Source organism: Panthera pardus, unplaced genomic scaffold (genome assembly GCF_024362965.1).
Source record: "Panthera pardus isolate Hobbes unplaced genomic scaffold, ASM2436296v1 HiC_scaffold_11, whole genome shotgun sequence".
In the NCBI taxonomy this organism is placed as follows: domain Eukaryota; kingdom Metazoa; phylum Chordata; class Mammalia; order Carnivora; family Felidae; genus Panthera; species Panthera pardus.
The window spans coordinates 13,931,772-13,949,149 of record NW_026526666.1 but is presented as its reverse complement, the minus strand read 5'-3'; the positions used below and the strand labels follow the sequence as shown (position 1 = coordinate 13,949,149).

The 17,378-nt window shown below is 40.3% G+C and overlaps 1 protein-coding gene across 2 annotated transcripts in view; it reads right to left on the bottom strand.

The window, feature by feature from the left end:
* SORT1 (sortilin 1) overlaps window positions 1-17,378 on the bottom strand; it is a 66,973-nt gene that overhangs the window by 28,431 nt on the left and 21,164 nt on the right. For both annotated transcript variants that reach the window (XM_019457736.2, XM_019457737.2), the window contains exons 2-6: window positions 15,969-16,028; window positions 14,459-14,532; window positions 5,411-5,513; window positions 4,718-4,882; window positions 996-1,069 (exon numbers count right to left, since the gene is read on the bottom strand). In XM_019457736.2, the coding sequence (XP_019313281.2) occupies window positions 996-1,069; window positions 4,718-4,882; window positions 5,411-5,513; window positions 14,459-14,532; window positions 15,969-16,028 (476 nt within the window). The remainder of the gene's footprint in view (window positions 1-995; window positions 1,070-4,717; window positions 4,883-5,410; window positions 5,514-14,458; window positions 14,533-15,968; window positions 16,029-17,378) is intronic.

Here is a 17,378-nt window from a genome sequence, read left to right as displayed (position 1 = left end):
CTCCTTTCACAAAAGCCAGAGGTTAAGCCGCTGACTAGCCAGTTAGGACAAAGGTGATCTGCTCCTAAGAACTCCTCCACTGCATCATCTGGCTTTTTTTTTTTTTTTTTTTTTTTTTTTTTAATGTTTGTTTATTTTGGAGGGAGAGAGACAGAGTGCAAGCAGGGGAGGGGCAGAGAGAGAGGGAGGGAGACACATAATCTGAAGCAGCTCTAGGCTCTGAGCTGTCAGCACAGAGATCATGACCTGAGCAGAAGTCAGATGCTTAAGCAACTGAGCCACCCAGGCACTTTTTTTTTTTTTTTTTTTTTTTGAGAGAGAGAGAATGAATGAATATGAGTGGGGGAGGGGCAGAGAGAGAGAGGGACAGAGAATCTGAAGCTGGCTCTTGTGTGCCGGCAGCAGCGAGCCTGATACAGGGCTTGAACTCATGTCAGATGCTCAGCTGAGCCATCCAGGGGCTCCTCCTCCACTGCATCATCTTAAGCAGGCACTGGGTGGGGGTGGGGGCCCAGCAAGAGAAGTGAAGGATTTCTGGTGCACGGACAGTGTGACTCTGATGGCCTGGAAGCCCTCTGGGCTTTCTTCCTGAGTCCGTGCTACATTCCACACGACTGAAATGGAGCTCTAGATGAGGGAATATAAATCTGGGCACAGGGAAGTATGTAAGTCCTCAACTCAAAGCTGTATTTTATGCTTTCCAACTGATGTCACCATTAATGGAGACTAAACCTTTGCAGGCAGGAGCAACTCAGTCACGTGCCTTGTTTTACACTTTATATTCTAACATTTAGTGAGACTAAGTATTCTTCCCCAGCAGAATTAGAGGCTCCTCCAGGTCAAGATCTGGGTCATACCCCTTCTCTTGTATCCCTTAGGGCACCCTGAAGAGTACTTGGCACATGGTAAGTGCTCAATATTTACTCATGTGACTTTTGGCAGCCCTGTCAGGAAAGGTTTAGGGCTCTGCACAGATGGAGTCTTCTGTTACTCACCATTTGGCCAAACACACTGCTTTGTGGATTTCTTCCCATTTTCCCCCAAAATCCTTGGACACCCACAGGCCATTCTGAAAGATTATAAATGACTTATCAGAATTCCAGCTTTGTCTTGTGCAGCTGCTTATATGACCTTTAATAATTCATATCCAATCATTCAGGACAGTAAAAACACACACGGAAGCTCCATCAATAAGCTGTCTGCGCTATACACATGGTTTATGGCGGCCTTGTCAGGGTTTGGGAAGTTCAGAATGACAAGTGCTTGTGGAGTGCCCAGTACATGCCAGGCACTGTACCAGATGTGCACAGGAGACACAAAGACAAATAAGATAACGCTCCCTGCTCTCAAGGAGTTCACAGTTTAACAAGGGGTGCAGATATGAAGTTTGACACAACGTGGGGGCACAGATACAAGTTTGATACAATGTGGTAAGTTACAGAAACATGGTCTCTGGGGTGAGAGTAGGGAGGGGAGGGGCAATGAATGAGAGATGGTTTGTGAAGACAGCTGAACTAATATTAAATAATGAACAGTGTAACCAAAAGAAGGGAAATGGGAAGATGGGATGTTATTACACAAACATATCCCAGTACTAGTCAAGGCAAGTCAACATCGCAGGGTGGGCAGGGAGCTAAAAGCCTTCAGATACTGATGGAGCACAAATTCCAAGGTGAGGAAAGAAGGGACTAATGCTTGGAAGAAAGGTGTGGGTCAGCTCACAGAGGGCCCTCAGTTTTACTTTTTTAAAGGTGGAGTACTTGGATGGCAATCGGAAAGGGGTGGATTTCTGTTCAGAAGCAGGAAAAGTAATGAAAAAGTAGTGCCACATTAGTTCATGAAGAGTTACTGAGGCCCTACACCACAGCTATAAGGAATAGGCTCCAGAATCTAGAAACTAGATTCAGGAGAACTGGGTGATTTTTCCTGTAAGGCAGAGAGAGAGAGAGAGAGAGATCTTTAGCAGTATAGAGGGGCAGCAAGATAGGAATCTGAGCCTTAGGAGGAAGCCAGAAATATGGATTTGAGAGCCTTATACATTAATTACAGTGGCAGTTAAAATGGTCAGCGTGGAAGAGATTGCTCACAGTGAAATGAGCGGTAGGGACTCAAGGGTAGGTTGACAGGAGTTTACGAAAGAGACCAGGAAGGAATGGTTAGAAGGTAGGAAAGAACCAAAGGAATGAAGTCCTAAAAGCCAAGCCAACTGAGTTCCCAGAAGGCGAGACTGGCCAGTATTTTCAAATGTAGCAGAGACTTAGTAAGATTAAGATGGACAATGTCAGCTATATCGACAACACAAGCCTACTGGGCCCAGACCCAAAGGAGGTGGGACAGAGATATCCTGGTGCAGCTGAGATTAAATGAGGATGGTCTGGGCAGAATTTACCCCCACTGTTCTCCCACTCTCATCCACCATTCTTCCTCCTGTAACTTTTCCTCCTCTGGTAATGTTCACCTCCCAGCATTTCTAAGGTACCTAATTCTACTTAGAAATAGGTAAGGGTCTGATATCACCTGTTTTCACTTTAGTACATATTGGTCCATCTTATACACACTGATTATTTTTACTTCCTACTTATCCTTAACTGGAAGAAATTTGAGGTATAAAAGCAGACCGTGGCTACCTCTTCCTGAGGATAGCATGTTTCAATAATCTCAAGACACTTGGTAATGGTGATGAGGTGGTCAAAGGAGGGGCTGGTGATTCTGTCCATCCCTCTGGGGGTCTCTCTGCTCCCTTGAAGGGCCTATAGCTCAAGCTGCTGGAGGCCAACTTCCTGGAATTGTTGCATTAAGATCTGAAGCCTACCCAGCAGGGCAGTTTCCTTCCTCTGGCCTCCTTTGGCTAAACCTAACTTTGACCTTCCTTGAATCTTCCAGCCTTCCCCCTGCTCACCGAAGGCCCAGAACCCAGACTGCTCTTCCAGTGCCCTTCACCCTCCCTGTGCCAGCCCAGCTTGTCCACATTGATGGTCCAGTTTTTGTCCCAGAATAGTCACCACAGCAATGGCTCTCAAATTTTAGTGTGCAGGCTCAGCCGCGAAGGTTGTTAAAAATACTAGCCACCTCACAACCAAAAGTCACTGATGGACTCTACCTGGATTGGGGCCTAGGAACTGCATATTAAACCAGTCTCCTAGGGGTTTCTATCTGATGTTGCTGGACAGAAGAAATCAGAAATAAGATGAGAGAGAGCCATGTAAATGTAAAGTATAATTATGATTATCATAGTCTAGCAACTCAGACACTTTGGGCCCTAAAAATCCATGCTACAGAAGAGTGATCCTCTAGGAAAGGAAAAGTGACACATGTTCCCCAGGGATCTTTCAAAAGAGAGGTGGGAGGGTCAGGGAGGGACACAGGTTTCTGGGAACAGTAGAGGAATGTGCTAGGGGATGCAGAGATTTAAGACTCTGGATAGTTAATACATGAGTATCAAAGACAGAAAACAATATGCTTTATATACTGGGAACTAACAAAAAAAAATCATAAAAATGTGGTTTGGCCATAGCAAAGGAATAAGACCATCAGAAATTTGACAATTTATGCATGTCCCTTGCAGCATAAGAATGAATACATTAAACTGTTTTCTAGTTCGTTACTCTGATAGTACACATTTATTCACTTAAAAAAAACTGGAATGACAGCTAGATAGCATACTTATCTGGACTAGATAGCACATGAAAATCATGCCCTTTACCAAATAGGAAAAAGATGCAAAAAATACATAATCAATGTCTTAAGAAGTCACTAGAAAGCAGTCCAATATAAAGAGCATATCCTACCCTCTTGCACCGTTGGTGGGAATGCAAATTGGTGCAGCCACTCTGGAAAACAGTGTGGAGGTTCCTCAAAAAATTAAAAATAGACCTACCCTATGACCCAGCAGTAGCACTGCTAGGAATTTACCCAAGGGATACAGGAGTACTGATGCATAGGGGCACTTGTACCACAATGTTTATAGCAGCACTCTCAACAATAGCCAAATTATGGAAAGAGCCTAAATGTCCATCAACTGATGAATGGATAAAGAAATTGTGGTTTATATACACAATGGAGTACTACATGGCAATGAGAAAGAATGAAATATGGCCCTTTGTAGCAACGTGGATGGAACTGGAGAGTGTGATGCTAAGTGAAATAAGCCATACAGAGAAAGACAGATACCATATGTTTTCACTCTTATGTGGATCCTGAGAAACTTAACAGAAACCCATGGCGGAGGGGAAGGGGAAAAAAAACAAAACAAAAAAGAGGTTAGAGTGGGAGAAAGCCAAAGCATAAGAGACTCTTAAAAATTGAGAACAAACTGAGGGCTGATGGGGGGTGGGTGATGGGTATTAAAGAGGGCACCTTTTGGGATGAGCACTGGGTGTTGTATGGAAACCAATTTGACAATAAATTTCATATGTTAAAAAAAAACAACAAAAAACTGAGAACAAACTGAGGGTTGATGGGGGGTGGGAGGGAGGGGAGGGTGGGTGATGGGTATTAGGAGGGCACCTTTTGGGATGAGCACTGGGTGTTGTATGGAAACCAATTTGACAATAAACTTCATATATTGAGAAAAAGAAAAAAAATTTCAAAAGGACATAATTGGAAAAAATAAAAATAAAAAAAATAAAGAGCATATCCTAGAGCACCCTTTTAAAACAGTATATTTTGAGCCTATAAAAATGCAAAAAAGCAAGACAAGTTCCTCAATTATACTTACTTCAGTGCTGAGGGCTAACAGGTAATCAGAATTCTGAGGGCTATACATCATCTGAGTCAGAGGGTGAAAAGGGAGATTGGTCTGAACAAAGTTCTTTGCAAAATCTGATGATCGAAAGATTCTTCCTCCATGACTTCCTCCAGACACCTCTGCTGTTAAAATCACCTGATCAGGAAGAAAAAAGTTCAGATACAGAATATAATACTATGAAAGCACAGGAAGTTCTTACACCATTTCCACCAGGTGTTAAGAAAATTTTCAAAAGTAAGAAGAGTCATAAAAACAGTAATATTAGTTTGTGCACTGCACTCCTCAACTATTAGTCTTGTAACAAATGTTATCCTACACTGAGCTAGCGTGTCATAACTATGAACGTAGCCTGCTCAGTTTGGGATTAGCGAGTTGCCCAAAGACTAAAATGTTGTCTCATGGATTATACATTGTGATGCCAACAACCACTACATAATTACAAAGAGTTTGGCTGGATCTTGGAATAGGGACCAAAAAAAATAAAATAAAAATCCTGTGTGCTGAATTCCGTTATTTTATGAACAGCACTAAATTATGTTTAATTTTAAAAATACACTAACAGCAAACTAAATATACTGCTGTGTACAACCGGATCATTCCACATGATCCACAGCCTGTGTGTGGTACCAAGCACAACTTCGTATGTATCTGAATAAATCTCACCTTTCCAGAATTCTCAGGACCAATAGCCATGCCAAACTCAGTCCGAATGAAGGTGTTATTGATGAGATTTGTAATATCCTTAAAGTTCTTTCCATAGTCCTCACTGAGAGGAAGAAAAACAAGACACATTTAGAATGCGATGGTCAATGAGGACACTGCTGGGCTCCTGCCTGCCTTCCTTTCCCCCTTCCCACTGGCTTGGCTGAGGTGCTCATCCTCCCCTGAACAGCCTCAGGGGGGCTGATTCCATCTCTAGCTCTGGTGGTGGGCCTGATTAGTCTGAAGGAAATCGCATTCCCTTACCAGTGATAGGATCAGAAATGGGGAGTGACCCAGGATGAGCCAATAAGACCAAAGAGGGGAATTTGGAGTCTTTTAGGAAACACATTTCTTTACACTTAAGATAGCCACCTGACAAAATGATGTCTTCTTTTAGATCAGTGGTTCTCAATCAGTGTATTTTTGCCCCCCACCCCCATCCCTAGCTGCAAACGTTTGGTAACATCTTGAGACATTTATGATTATCAACAACTCAGGGGTGAGATGCTACTGGCATCTAGTAGGTAGAGGCCAAGGATTCTGCTGAACATCCTACAATGCACAGGACAGTTTCACAATGAGAAAAAATTATCTGGTCCCAAATGTCAGTAATGCAAAATGTGAGAAACCCAACACCGTAATATGTGAACACAAAGCAAAAAATTGCTACCGGCATTCTGACACAACGAGAGTGTAGCTTGAAAAATAAGCCAACATACATGGAGAGAACTGCTGAGGGGATTCTGGAATTCCGGAGTCTGTGACATTGGACTGAATAACTTCTATATTAGTTATGCGCCATTAATTCCCTTATTATTTGAGCTAGTTTGGGTTGAGATGTCTGCTAAATGTAGCCAAAGGCCTCCTAACTAACCTGTTAATGCACAGTACACATGATAAAGCTGTAAACTCAGCAGCAGGAGTCTTAAAGTCCCCCACTTCCAGAGGCTGCCGTCCCAGGTACCGGCCTCTAGTGCATGCAGCACAAAAAACACAGCTAGGGAAAACAAACGCACTTAATCTCATCTCTTGGGTTGTCAGAGCTTTCCCCCAAGGTTCATTCCAACAATGTCTTTGAGAGGTATTCAATTTCGTGTTTCGATTTTGAAAACTAAAAGCAAAAAAAATCAGTAGCTCTCTACCTCTGACGGGTTTAATACTGTGTGCAGTTCTGATAAAACATGGCATAGAATGTGAAATCTGCACATTCACTGAATCTAAATGTTCATCAGTGAAGACCACCATGTTTTGCAAGTCAACTGCCCGGTGATAAGTGCAATGTACAGTGGTCTTCACCAACAGAACAGACGACTTAACAGATGGCACAATTTTGGTAGCAGCCTCAACAAATAATCACAGAACCACAGAACATTAGAGATACAAGGGACTGGGGACATTTTGTCCGACTACCCTCACAGATAAGGAGGTTCAACGGGAGGCAACTGTCAAAAGTCTATGAGTTAACTAGGGGCAATTCTAGTTAACTAAGAATTCTTTACAATTCTTGTAAAACTACAAGCAATTCTCTTAACTCTCAGCCCCATACTAGACCAACTTTTAATTATTTGTGAGTTTTTCTCTTACAACCTGCAGTCTTCCGCTATCTTGCCAGGGCTTGTGGCCTGGCAGTAAAGATGGGCTCAGAGGAAGTTGAGAGCAGACAGGAAGGCAGTATTTGTGAGTGTTTGCATAGGTATGCAAAGCAAATCACATGTGACTTTAGGTTGTCTGAATAACTCTTCCCATTTCTTAACACACACACACACATACACACACGGAAGATTCCTAAACAAACTGGGGATTAGGCAGTGCCCAACCAATTCCTTTATTACCCTTTCCTTGGCTTTGGAGTACAGAAAGTGTTCTTATCTTCCAGACAGCAGGTCAAGGGATATGCACGAACAATTCATAGCTCTACAATGTACATATCATCAATCGCTCAGACAACCATCTAAAGGAGTTTGTAGTTGCTTGCTTATCACCAGCTTACAAATCTCCCCTCCTTCATGACATCCCCAGGGAACCTCCACAAACCTGTTGGCAAGCCTGCTTGCTTTTTAAGAACTTGGCACAACAAAACATATCCCTGCCCTTCAGAAAGAGAAAGCAACAATGCACAAAACAAAAAATCATCTGTGACACGACCTTAGCCACTTAAAAAACAACTGGAGTACAATGGACTAGTATCAACCTGCTAGGATTTAGGTAGGGTTCTGCTAAGACCACATAAGGCCAAGGAATACATTTTAATGTAACACTTTATTTTATTTTATTTTATTTTTTCTTGAGAGACAGTGTGCATGTAAGCAGGGAGGGGCAGAGAGAGAGGGAGAGGGAGAATCCCAAGCAGGCTCCATGCCCAGCGTGGATCCCGAGGCGGAGCTCGATTTCACAACGGACCATGAGATCACGGCCTGAGCCAAAATCAAGAGTTGGACGCTTTAACCAACTGAGCCACCCAGGTGCCCCAAAACTTTATTTTAAAGTAATTTTATTTTCTATCAGCACATTTATCCACACACAACATGTATCATGAAAAGGAAAACAATGAAACATTTTGAAAAATAAATCCATTTTCAAATTCCATAGGATAATGAATAGCATTATAAACAGCAGTCAAATGATAAGTTAACAAAACCCTGTGAAACCACCTGCTTTACGAATAAGTCTTTTGAACAAAAAATAACCAATTTCTTGTTGCCAAAAAGAAATGATCACTTATGCATGTATCTGTGCTGTAAACATAGCATAACAATATGCACGTGTTTACAGCTCAAGAAACTGTTAAAATAAAAATATTATTGGAATATAACCTAATAACCCCAAAGAACAAGAAAACTCTAGACATTAAAATAAATGAAAAAAAAAAAAAAAAAGTAATCCTCACATGGAACTTCTAGTAAAAGCATGCAAATTCCTAGCAAGATGAAGGACTCAAAAGAGGGTTTTTCCAGAAGACTCATATATTGACACTCAACCCCAATGTCAACAGCCAAAAATTACATCCTTGTTTTTGAACACTTTTCATTTACAATACATTGGAACTTGTCATACCAGGCATTTGAACTGCAGACATTTAATGAAATGGAACAGTATAAGAGTTCTACAATATCTCAGATAATCTTACATTTTAATTTTTTCAACAATCAAACAAGCATAGATATCCTTGTCTGCTTGGCTTTCAGGCCTAACCATTTTTCTGTTTCTTTAGTTCATTTCTGCCATGATTAAGTTGCTATAAATTGCAACATAAAAGCAACAAAGATGACAATAAACTTAAAAAAAAATAACTACACTTTTGTCTTTTTCACTAATCAGGAAAGCTTACACACTATACCCTGATTGTTCACGGGCTCCATATGTGCAAATGTGACTACTCACTCAAATGTATTTGTAACCCTAAAATCAATACTCATGGCACTCTGGCAGTCATTTGCAGGCATGCACAGAGTGATGAACATCTGAGTAACCCAGCGTGCCCATTCCCAGCTGAGGTCCAATGGGGAGCTGCTCTGCCTTCTTGTTCCAGCTCTAATACTGCAAATAAGGGTCTTCTTCACAGTCTATTTAGCACCACACGTTCTGCATTTTTGCATTTTTTGTTGGTTATTCTGCTGTTTAAAATAGCCCCTTAGCACAGTGTTGAAGGGCTACCTAGTGTTCCTGCACACAAGAAGGCTTTGATGTGCGTCATGGAGAAAATAAAGGAGTTAGATAAGCATCTTTTGGGGAGGATCTGGTTGTGAGCTCAACGTTAATGAATCAAGATATATTAAATAATGTATCTTTCAACAGAAGCACACACAAAACAAGGTTACGTACTGACCAATTGACAAAAATGAATGTTGTGACCAGAGGTTTGCAGGAGCCTAAACCTTTCTTTCTTTCCCCTAGGAAAATTGGTTCAGTATTCACTAATTCAGCATTCAAGGAGACTTTGTAGAAAAATGAAAATCAGCTGTACTGAGATTTCCAGTTAAAAGACCAATAGGGAGAATGTAGCATATTAAAATGTGGCTACATAATTACAGACCTCAAATCATAGACCAGCCAGTAAAATGGGCAGAATGTGAATTTACATTAGTCTGAAAAAAAGACTTTTTATTTAACCCCGATTGTCTAATGCTAATTGTCTAATGTCTTTTAATTCTTTTTTTAATCCTTATGCAAAAAAGGATACAGGTTTTCTGTAGAAATTTTGAAAATTTAAGTGGGAAAATAAAAAGGGTAAGATATTGTGGATAAGATCCCAGAACTTTTTTTTTTTTTTTAATGTTCATTTATTTACTTTGACAGAGAGCACGAGCAGGAGAGGGGCAGATAGAGATGGAGAGAGAGAATCCCAAGCAGGCTCCATGCTGTCAGAGCAGAGCCGGACATGGGGCTCAATCCCACCAATGGTGAGATCATGACCCAAGCCGAGTTTAAGAATCAGATGCTTAACCAACTGAGCCACCGAGGTGCCCCAAGTCGCAGAACTTTTCATCACAAGGAACATGAGAATGTATCCAGTGTCCTTATTTTGCTTTGGTTGACAAGGCAATGCAATAGGTATTTTCATGGGAATATTTCCTACGTGATGAAAACCACCTAGTTTCATGATTTTTATATGCCTTAAGTTTGTAAAAGTGAAGTTTTAGCAAAAATGCCATCATCATACATTTTAATAAACTTTTTATTTAAGAAAAAAGAACAGTAAAATATGTTTTAAAATGGACTTTATGCTACCCTTGTAGCATATGCAGTCATTGTTAATAATCTACTACAGTGAAAACTGAACCAAGCATATCATTTAAAACAATGTCATACAAGATGTCTTAGAGAAGCCAGCTTACTATAGTTTAATATCAGTTGTATACCTTTAAGTTTACCTTTCAAGTAACATCCTCAAAAATTTATACTGACTATGGAATAAACTTTAATTTGAAATTTCTTAAGATGTCCTTACTAATTTCCAAAAGTTGAACAACTCTCAATAGGAAATAACATAGCAGCAGTTTTGCGGTAATTAGGTACAGAATTTTGATGCACAATAATGCTTACATGTGTCTCACTAAGTTGATCTTACAACGAAAAGTTAGCCTCAAGAGGCCATAAAACAAAAGGGTGCAAAATATCTTTCCGTTGCCAAAAACCAAATTATGTTTACCACAGATCTAGTTTATTTCCTTTTTAACTTCACATTTGAAAAAGGCAAATGAACTTTACAACCTATTATATAAATTATTCCTTAACAGAGAATCAAAATTTAAACTATTCAAATATAACTCTTTTAATTGAAGATACTATTATTCAATTTTACCTAATCATTAATGCCTAGGGCTTTTATTTATTTCCCAAATCTTCCCATAATTCTTTTTTATTTTTTTTAAACGTTCATTAATTTTTGAGAGAGAGAGAGAGAGAGAGAGACAGAGAGAAAGTGAGCACGCGCACGAGCACCAGAGGGGGAAGGGCAGAGAGAGAGGGAGACAGAATCTGAAGCAGGCTCCAGGCTCTGAGTTGTCAGCATGGAGCCCGATGCAGGGCTCAAACTCACAAACCGTGAGATCGTGACCTGAGCCCAGGCTGGAAGCTTAACTGACTGAGCCACCCAGGTGCCCCACCCACAATTCTTTTTTATAACCTAAAGACCAACGTACACTTCCTTCTAACTCAGCATAGGTAACAAAGCTTCTTTCTAATCCTGTGAGCCTCTGGGCCCTACTACTCAGAGCAGTTGGCATGTGAGGAAAGTGCCTTTTCTTTGAACCCCAAATGAACCTTTGACCACATAAGATTTGGTACGGAAAGATAATCCAGTAAGTAATATAATCATGGGAGCTTTAAAAAACAGAAGAGTCTCAGAGTGGATTGAAAAGGCTTTTATTTTATTTTTCAGTTGGGCAACCTCCCCCTATTCAGGACTCATCTTAATCAAACTGCCCCCTCCCCTCCAAAGCAACACGTGCCTCTTGGCTGGCACGTTCAACAACATGAGTCACTTCACAGCAGCCAGGCCAGCCCAGGGGGAGAAGCAACGAGGCATATTTAAAGTTTCCACCTAAACTCTGGAAAAGGTCTCACTTCACAGCAGGGAGGAAATAATTAATATTCAAAATGACCTTGGGAAAAACAAAAAACAACCAAACAAAAACCCTGCTGTACAACATGAAGCAAAAGAACCTTAGTAACATGAGACTATCAGAAATAAATAGCACTGCCCTCTGGTAAAATGTATGTTAGGGGTTTCTCACAAGACTAGACAAGTATAGGATGAAAAGGGCTGAGTCAGATGGTAGTAGGTATTTTAACAGTGACATTTAGTGATACTGTTTCTGTTTTGGTTTTGGCTGCCTTAAAGTAAACACAAAATTGAAAAGCAAAAGGATGGGAAAAAAGAGTCATGAAAATACATTTTACTCCCCCTGGGTATGACTCATGAACCTGTCAGGAACAGTTCTAGCCACACGATTAAAGAGCAACATAGAGAATAAAAAGTGAATTCAGAAGGCAAGCAAATAAGTGATGCAGACAATAGGTATAGAAGGTAGTTCAACCTGGAGGAGGAAGAGTTTAGTAAACAGCCTTCACAACATGGCTCTTTGGAATCAATAGGAGAGGATTTGCTACTAAAAAATGAACTGGAAATCAGCACCTTCTATGACACATACATGTGTGATATGTATCACAGCAGCATTAGTAATCCTGAAAAAATTAGCTACAACCTGAGTTTCCAAGAGGATAGTGATTAAGTAAATTCTGTCAATCTAACAAAAATGATGAGTTACCAGCAGAGGGGATATGAAAAGTATCATGGTATGAACATTCACCAATCAGAATGGGTACAGGCTGTGACACGAGGTGTTAGTAATACTTGCATATTGGCAGCGGCAAGGGGATGTGTGCATTTGTAGAAGCCATGGAAGCATCTGGGGGCAGGCAATCACTTTTTACCAACTGGCACAGGAGGCTTTCAAATTCATTTTAACAACTGGTACAGCAGTGCCAGAACAGGCTGGCTACAAGCCATCCCTGGCTGTTGGCACGGCAGCAGCTGACCCCACCAAGTTCTTACTCCACGCCAGCCACTGCAAAGCATAACTTGCAACAGTTACTGTTAGTAATGGTAATGGTCTATGATGACCATTGTTATCATCTTTCTTTTACAGATGACAAAACATTTAGGGAGACTAAATGACTTGTTCATTCTGCTTGCAAATAAATGATAGTGCTGAGATTCAATCCCAGGCCTATTTGCCAACAGAATCTGGCAACTTTACCCTGCACCATGCTGCTTCCCAAGACTACGTGGCCATACGAATAATATTAAAGGGGAAAATCAAGATAATAAACTGCAAATAAGTTAAGATTATACCTTACGGTGAACTTTTTTCTTTTAAAATTTCCAAATGTCTTATAATACGGTTGTATTCCTTTTATAATGAAATGTAAATTGGTAAGAAAAACTGTATTATATGGAAAGATTTTATGACAGCAAGTTTTTTTAAACACTAGAAAGAGTTACAAATTTTTTAAATGTAGTTTTTCCTTTCCCAAACAGGATACTTTCCATCTGTCTGAAATGTTTCAACCGCTGTTCTAAATGAATAAACAAAATCACCTATAAATTATAGCCCTTTCTAGCACTGGGATTCTACAATGTGTTGTCAATCTTTATCAAATAAAAAATAATATCAGCCTAAAAATTATAGAGAAGCCAAGACATGCATTCATTCAATTAGTATGTACTGCTTGCCTGCTATGAGTCAGCTGTTTGGCTGGTTGTTGGAGAACCCCGAGTTAGTCAAGAACCTTGCCTTTATGGAGCTTACAACAATTCCAGATGGCAATTCCTTCTTAGCAAATTTTTAAGCCAACATCACTGTGTGGAAGGGCAGAGAGCACTGGCTCCAGGCTTAGTAGCAGCAGTCAGTGATCATGCCTACTAGGGAGGGGAGGTTAGGTTGATCCATCTCAGAGCTTCAACATGGGTTCACTCCATGTTGAAGTGAATGCCAACAGTCAAATAAAGAACACTGAGAGAGTACAATGCTCCCGGGAGCCCTACAGGTAGTTTCTATGTCATCTGCTGGGATGTCATATTCTTTAGGTCCCTTGGGGAAAAATGGGATAGGCACAAATGACTGAGAAGACAATCAGCAATTTCTGAGAGTTGGCTGGTCTTGAATCTTATAATTACGGGAAAGAACCTACTATTTAACAACCTGTATCTTTGAAAAGACAACTCTAAAACCTTGTGAATGTCACAGTATAGGTTATGACTCCTGAACACACACTGCCAGCCACCATCATTACCAATGTGAACACTATTAGGCACTTGGGTTAGGTCTGACCTGAGGACCTCCTCCTGATCTGGAAACAATCTGTTTAGGGCTTAAAATAGGTACCCATTTTTCTAAATGCTTGGTTATTTACTTTGAGAGAAAGAGAGAGGAAGAATCCCAAGCAGGCTCCGTGCTATTGAGTGCAGTACCGATGCAGGGCTCGATCCCACGAATCATGAGATCATGACCCGAGCCGAAATCAAGAGTTGGATACTTAACCAACTGAGCCACCCAGGTGCCCTAGTATCCATTTTATTGTAAGATAAATCACATTCACTTAGGAGGTATAGTGAGGACTGTAAAAACCATTTCAGGGACATAAAAACCATTTTGTGCTATTGCAGGGATATAAAAAATCATAATAAATAGAAAGGTGGTTAAAGTCTATGCTACTTTCCCACAGATAAATACCCATTTAAATTAACAGACACATCCCTATGGACTCTTCCTTCATCTTCCTTTATTGTTTTGCCACTCAATTATGTCAGCCTAATCTCCTTGGAACTAGATCCCTTTTCATATTTCTTCAGGTTAAGTAGGCACTCAATGTGCTGAGTGTGATAGTCTGGTGAAAATTTAAGATGCCTAGAAGATCCTTTAAATCAGCTTTGAGACTCCATCAAGTCTATAAAAGTAGATATGCTACTCAGCCAATGCCCCAGCCACATGTTATACATCTCACCTTCGATATAGCTTGGACTGTCCAAAAGTCATAATTACCAGTGGTACATGGAAGGTAGTCAAGACTAGAATGATCTGGGAAGAGACAAAAGCATGCAGTCAATAAGAAAGATAGTCTAATTACATGTCTGCATGTGATGGGATTAAATCAACATCTAAGAGGCTGCCAACAGCCCTGGTCTGTAGTAGCCTATACTGTTAATATCAGAAAACCAAGACATACCAAGTTACTAGGGCTCACAATGATTCAAGATCTCAACTCATTTTGTTGAAATGGTCCCATCACATACACTTGTAACAGTGAGGCAAAAGTAATCAACTACACATTATAATAAAGGAAGGGTTTAACCACTTTGTATCTCTATTATTGTAAGATATTCTCAGGTAAAGATCATCTCTCTTCCTGCTTACAGAGCCTAGAATAGTACGGGCGCTCTAATAGAAGTCATGGTGTCATATACATCTGTCCTTTCCTTCTTCTCCTTGCTGTTATTTCTCCATGAAGTTAATTTTTTAAATAACTATTTTTCTAGACAAAAATATGCATGGAGAAAAGATTCTGACAGATTAGCACAACAGGCTAAGGAGTCTCAGGTAGCCATGTAACAAGAAATCCTAGAGATGCCAACTCTCTTAGATAAATGGATAAATCATGGAAAATGGCATACAACCCAAATTTTAGAAGAAATTAAGACATGATTAAAGAGACAGTCTACCAGAAGTTTTAAAATTAATTAAAGTAAGTAATTTGTAGCTTGCTTTTCAACATCAAAATTATTTCTTTTGGTTCCTGATATAGCCATCACATGCCTAAATGCTACGATACATACATTACCAGAATCCCAGAGGGTATGAGCTGTGGTCCCTGACCTTGTTCAGACAGCAGGGCACAGAGCCAGGTAACGTCAAGCCTAGATTCAAGACCTGAGGCCACCCTCAGCACACCCTCCTACCGGGAGACTGTCTATACTAGCAGGGATAAGGGGCTAAAGAACTCTCCTTTCACGCCCCTGATCCTGGCAGCGGCTTCTCTGTGGTGGGGAAGGGACAACAGAGGGAGCTGAGCAACCATGAGCCCACGGGCGCCACAGTCCTTCAACACTAACTGTGGGAAAGGACACAGGAACAATACAGTTTGGAGGAAAAATGCCAAGATGTGCAATGTGCAGTTTTCCGCTTCTACACAGGGGTTTTCCCAAGTATTGTGAGGCTCCCGTCTCAGCACATGGCACTCTCCTTTCTCTTTCTTCTTCTTGTTCATCTTGATGCCAAGCAGCCACCAGACTAAAATGGTGTCTATCTTCCTATTATGGAAGAAGGCGGTCACAAGATGCTTCCAGTTCTAAAGCAAAACCAAACCAATCATCGTCCTGAAAGTCGGTACCGCAAACATGCATTTTCTGCAACTGAAGTTGGAGACTATTTCAGGAAGTAACAACATTCATTGCTTAAACTCCTAAAATCGACATCTTCTTGCTACGCTGAATTAACAGACTCAAAATACTACTTACCCCAGTGCCATCTCCAACCCAGGACAAGGATACTGAGACACTGAGATCATCAAACACATGCTACAAGGAAAAAGAAAATTCATTTAGAAATGACATCTGTCTTTTGATCTTTGACTTCCTTAAATAATTCAGAACACTATTACTTTCAAAGTAATTCAGTTCATAATTGTAAGGGGATACGGATTCCCAGAACAAAATTTGGGAGAGACAGGACTGAACTACTTAACCCAAATTACAAACAACTTGGACATTTTAATTCTCTCTCATACAAAGTAAGCCAAGCAGATGAGTTTTCTTACTGCACCAGATGGGGAGATGGAATAATCTAATTGCTTTCTCCAACAGGACTAAATATAAAGATACAGAAAGTATTCTTAGGATGCTTTAAAACAAGAGATCACAGCCCACATTGACAGATATAATTGTAACCCAATCAGCATAATTTACATTTTTCAAGGCAGCCTTCACAGTACAGCTGAGCAGTTAATAGCTGGATTCCTTTGGCTCCTAGGTTAACTCACTGACCCAAAATGACAAGGGACAGAATCAAAGAGCCAATGCCCTACTTCACCTTTATTTAGTGATGATGATGATTATGATAGAAGAACAATCTTAACTGTCATGGTAAGAGTGAGGAGAAAGAAAAGGGAAAGCTGGTGTGTTAATTCCAAGATATGGTAAGCATGTTGGACTACAGTTATAATCATCATCATAGATGCTTTACGGTTTTGGTTTTCAAATACTTTATTTATAAAATAATACATATCCGTTATAGAAAATGTAGGCAATAGTAGGGAAGTATGATAAGCAAAATATAAACCATTTGTAACCCTATCGTGCAGAGATATTCAAGGCTAACATTATTTGTATAATCTACTAGTTTCTATCATTTTTTAACTGATAAAGAAAGAATTCCAAAAAGGCAACAATGGCACTTGGTAAAAATTTCCAACCATACACAAATATATACAGTTAATCCTTGAACAATGCGGGGGGGTGGGGGGTGGTCAGGGGTGCTGACCCCCTGGTACAGTCAAAAATCCGCATATTACTTTTAACTCCCCCCAAACATAACTACTAATAGGCTACTGTTGACTGGAAGCCTCACCAATATCATAAACAGTAGATGCACACATATTTTGTATATGTATTATATGCTATATTCTTATAATAAAATAAGCTAGAGAAAATAAAACACTATAAAGGCAATCATAAGGAAGAGAAAAATACATATACAGTACTGTACTCATCAGAAAAAATCACGTGTAAGTGGACCCATGCAGTTCAAACCCATGTTGTTCACAGGGCAGATGTATAGTAAAAAGTGAAGATACTTCCTCTCCCTCTGCCACATGCCCCACCACCTCAAGCCCCACTCTCCGAGCAGTTAATTAGTCTAGTATTTAGTTC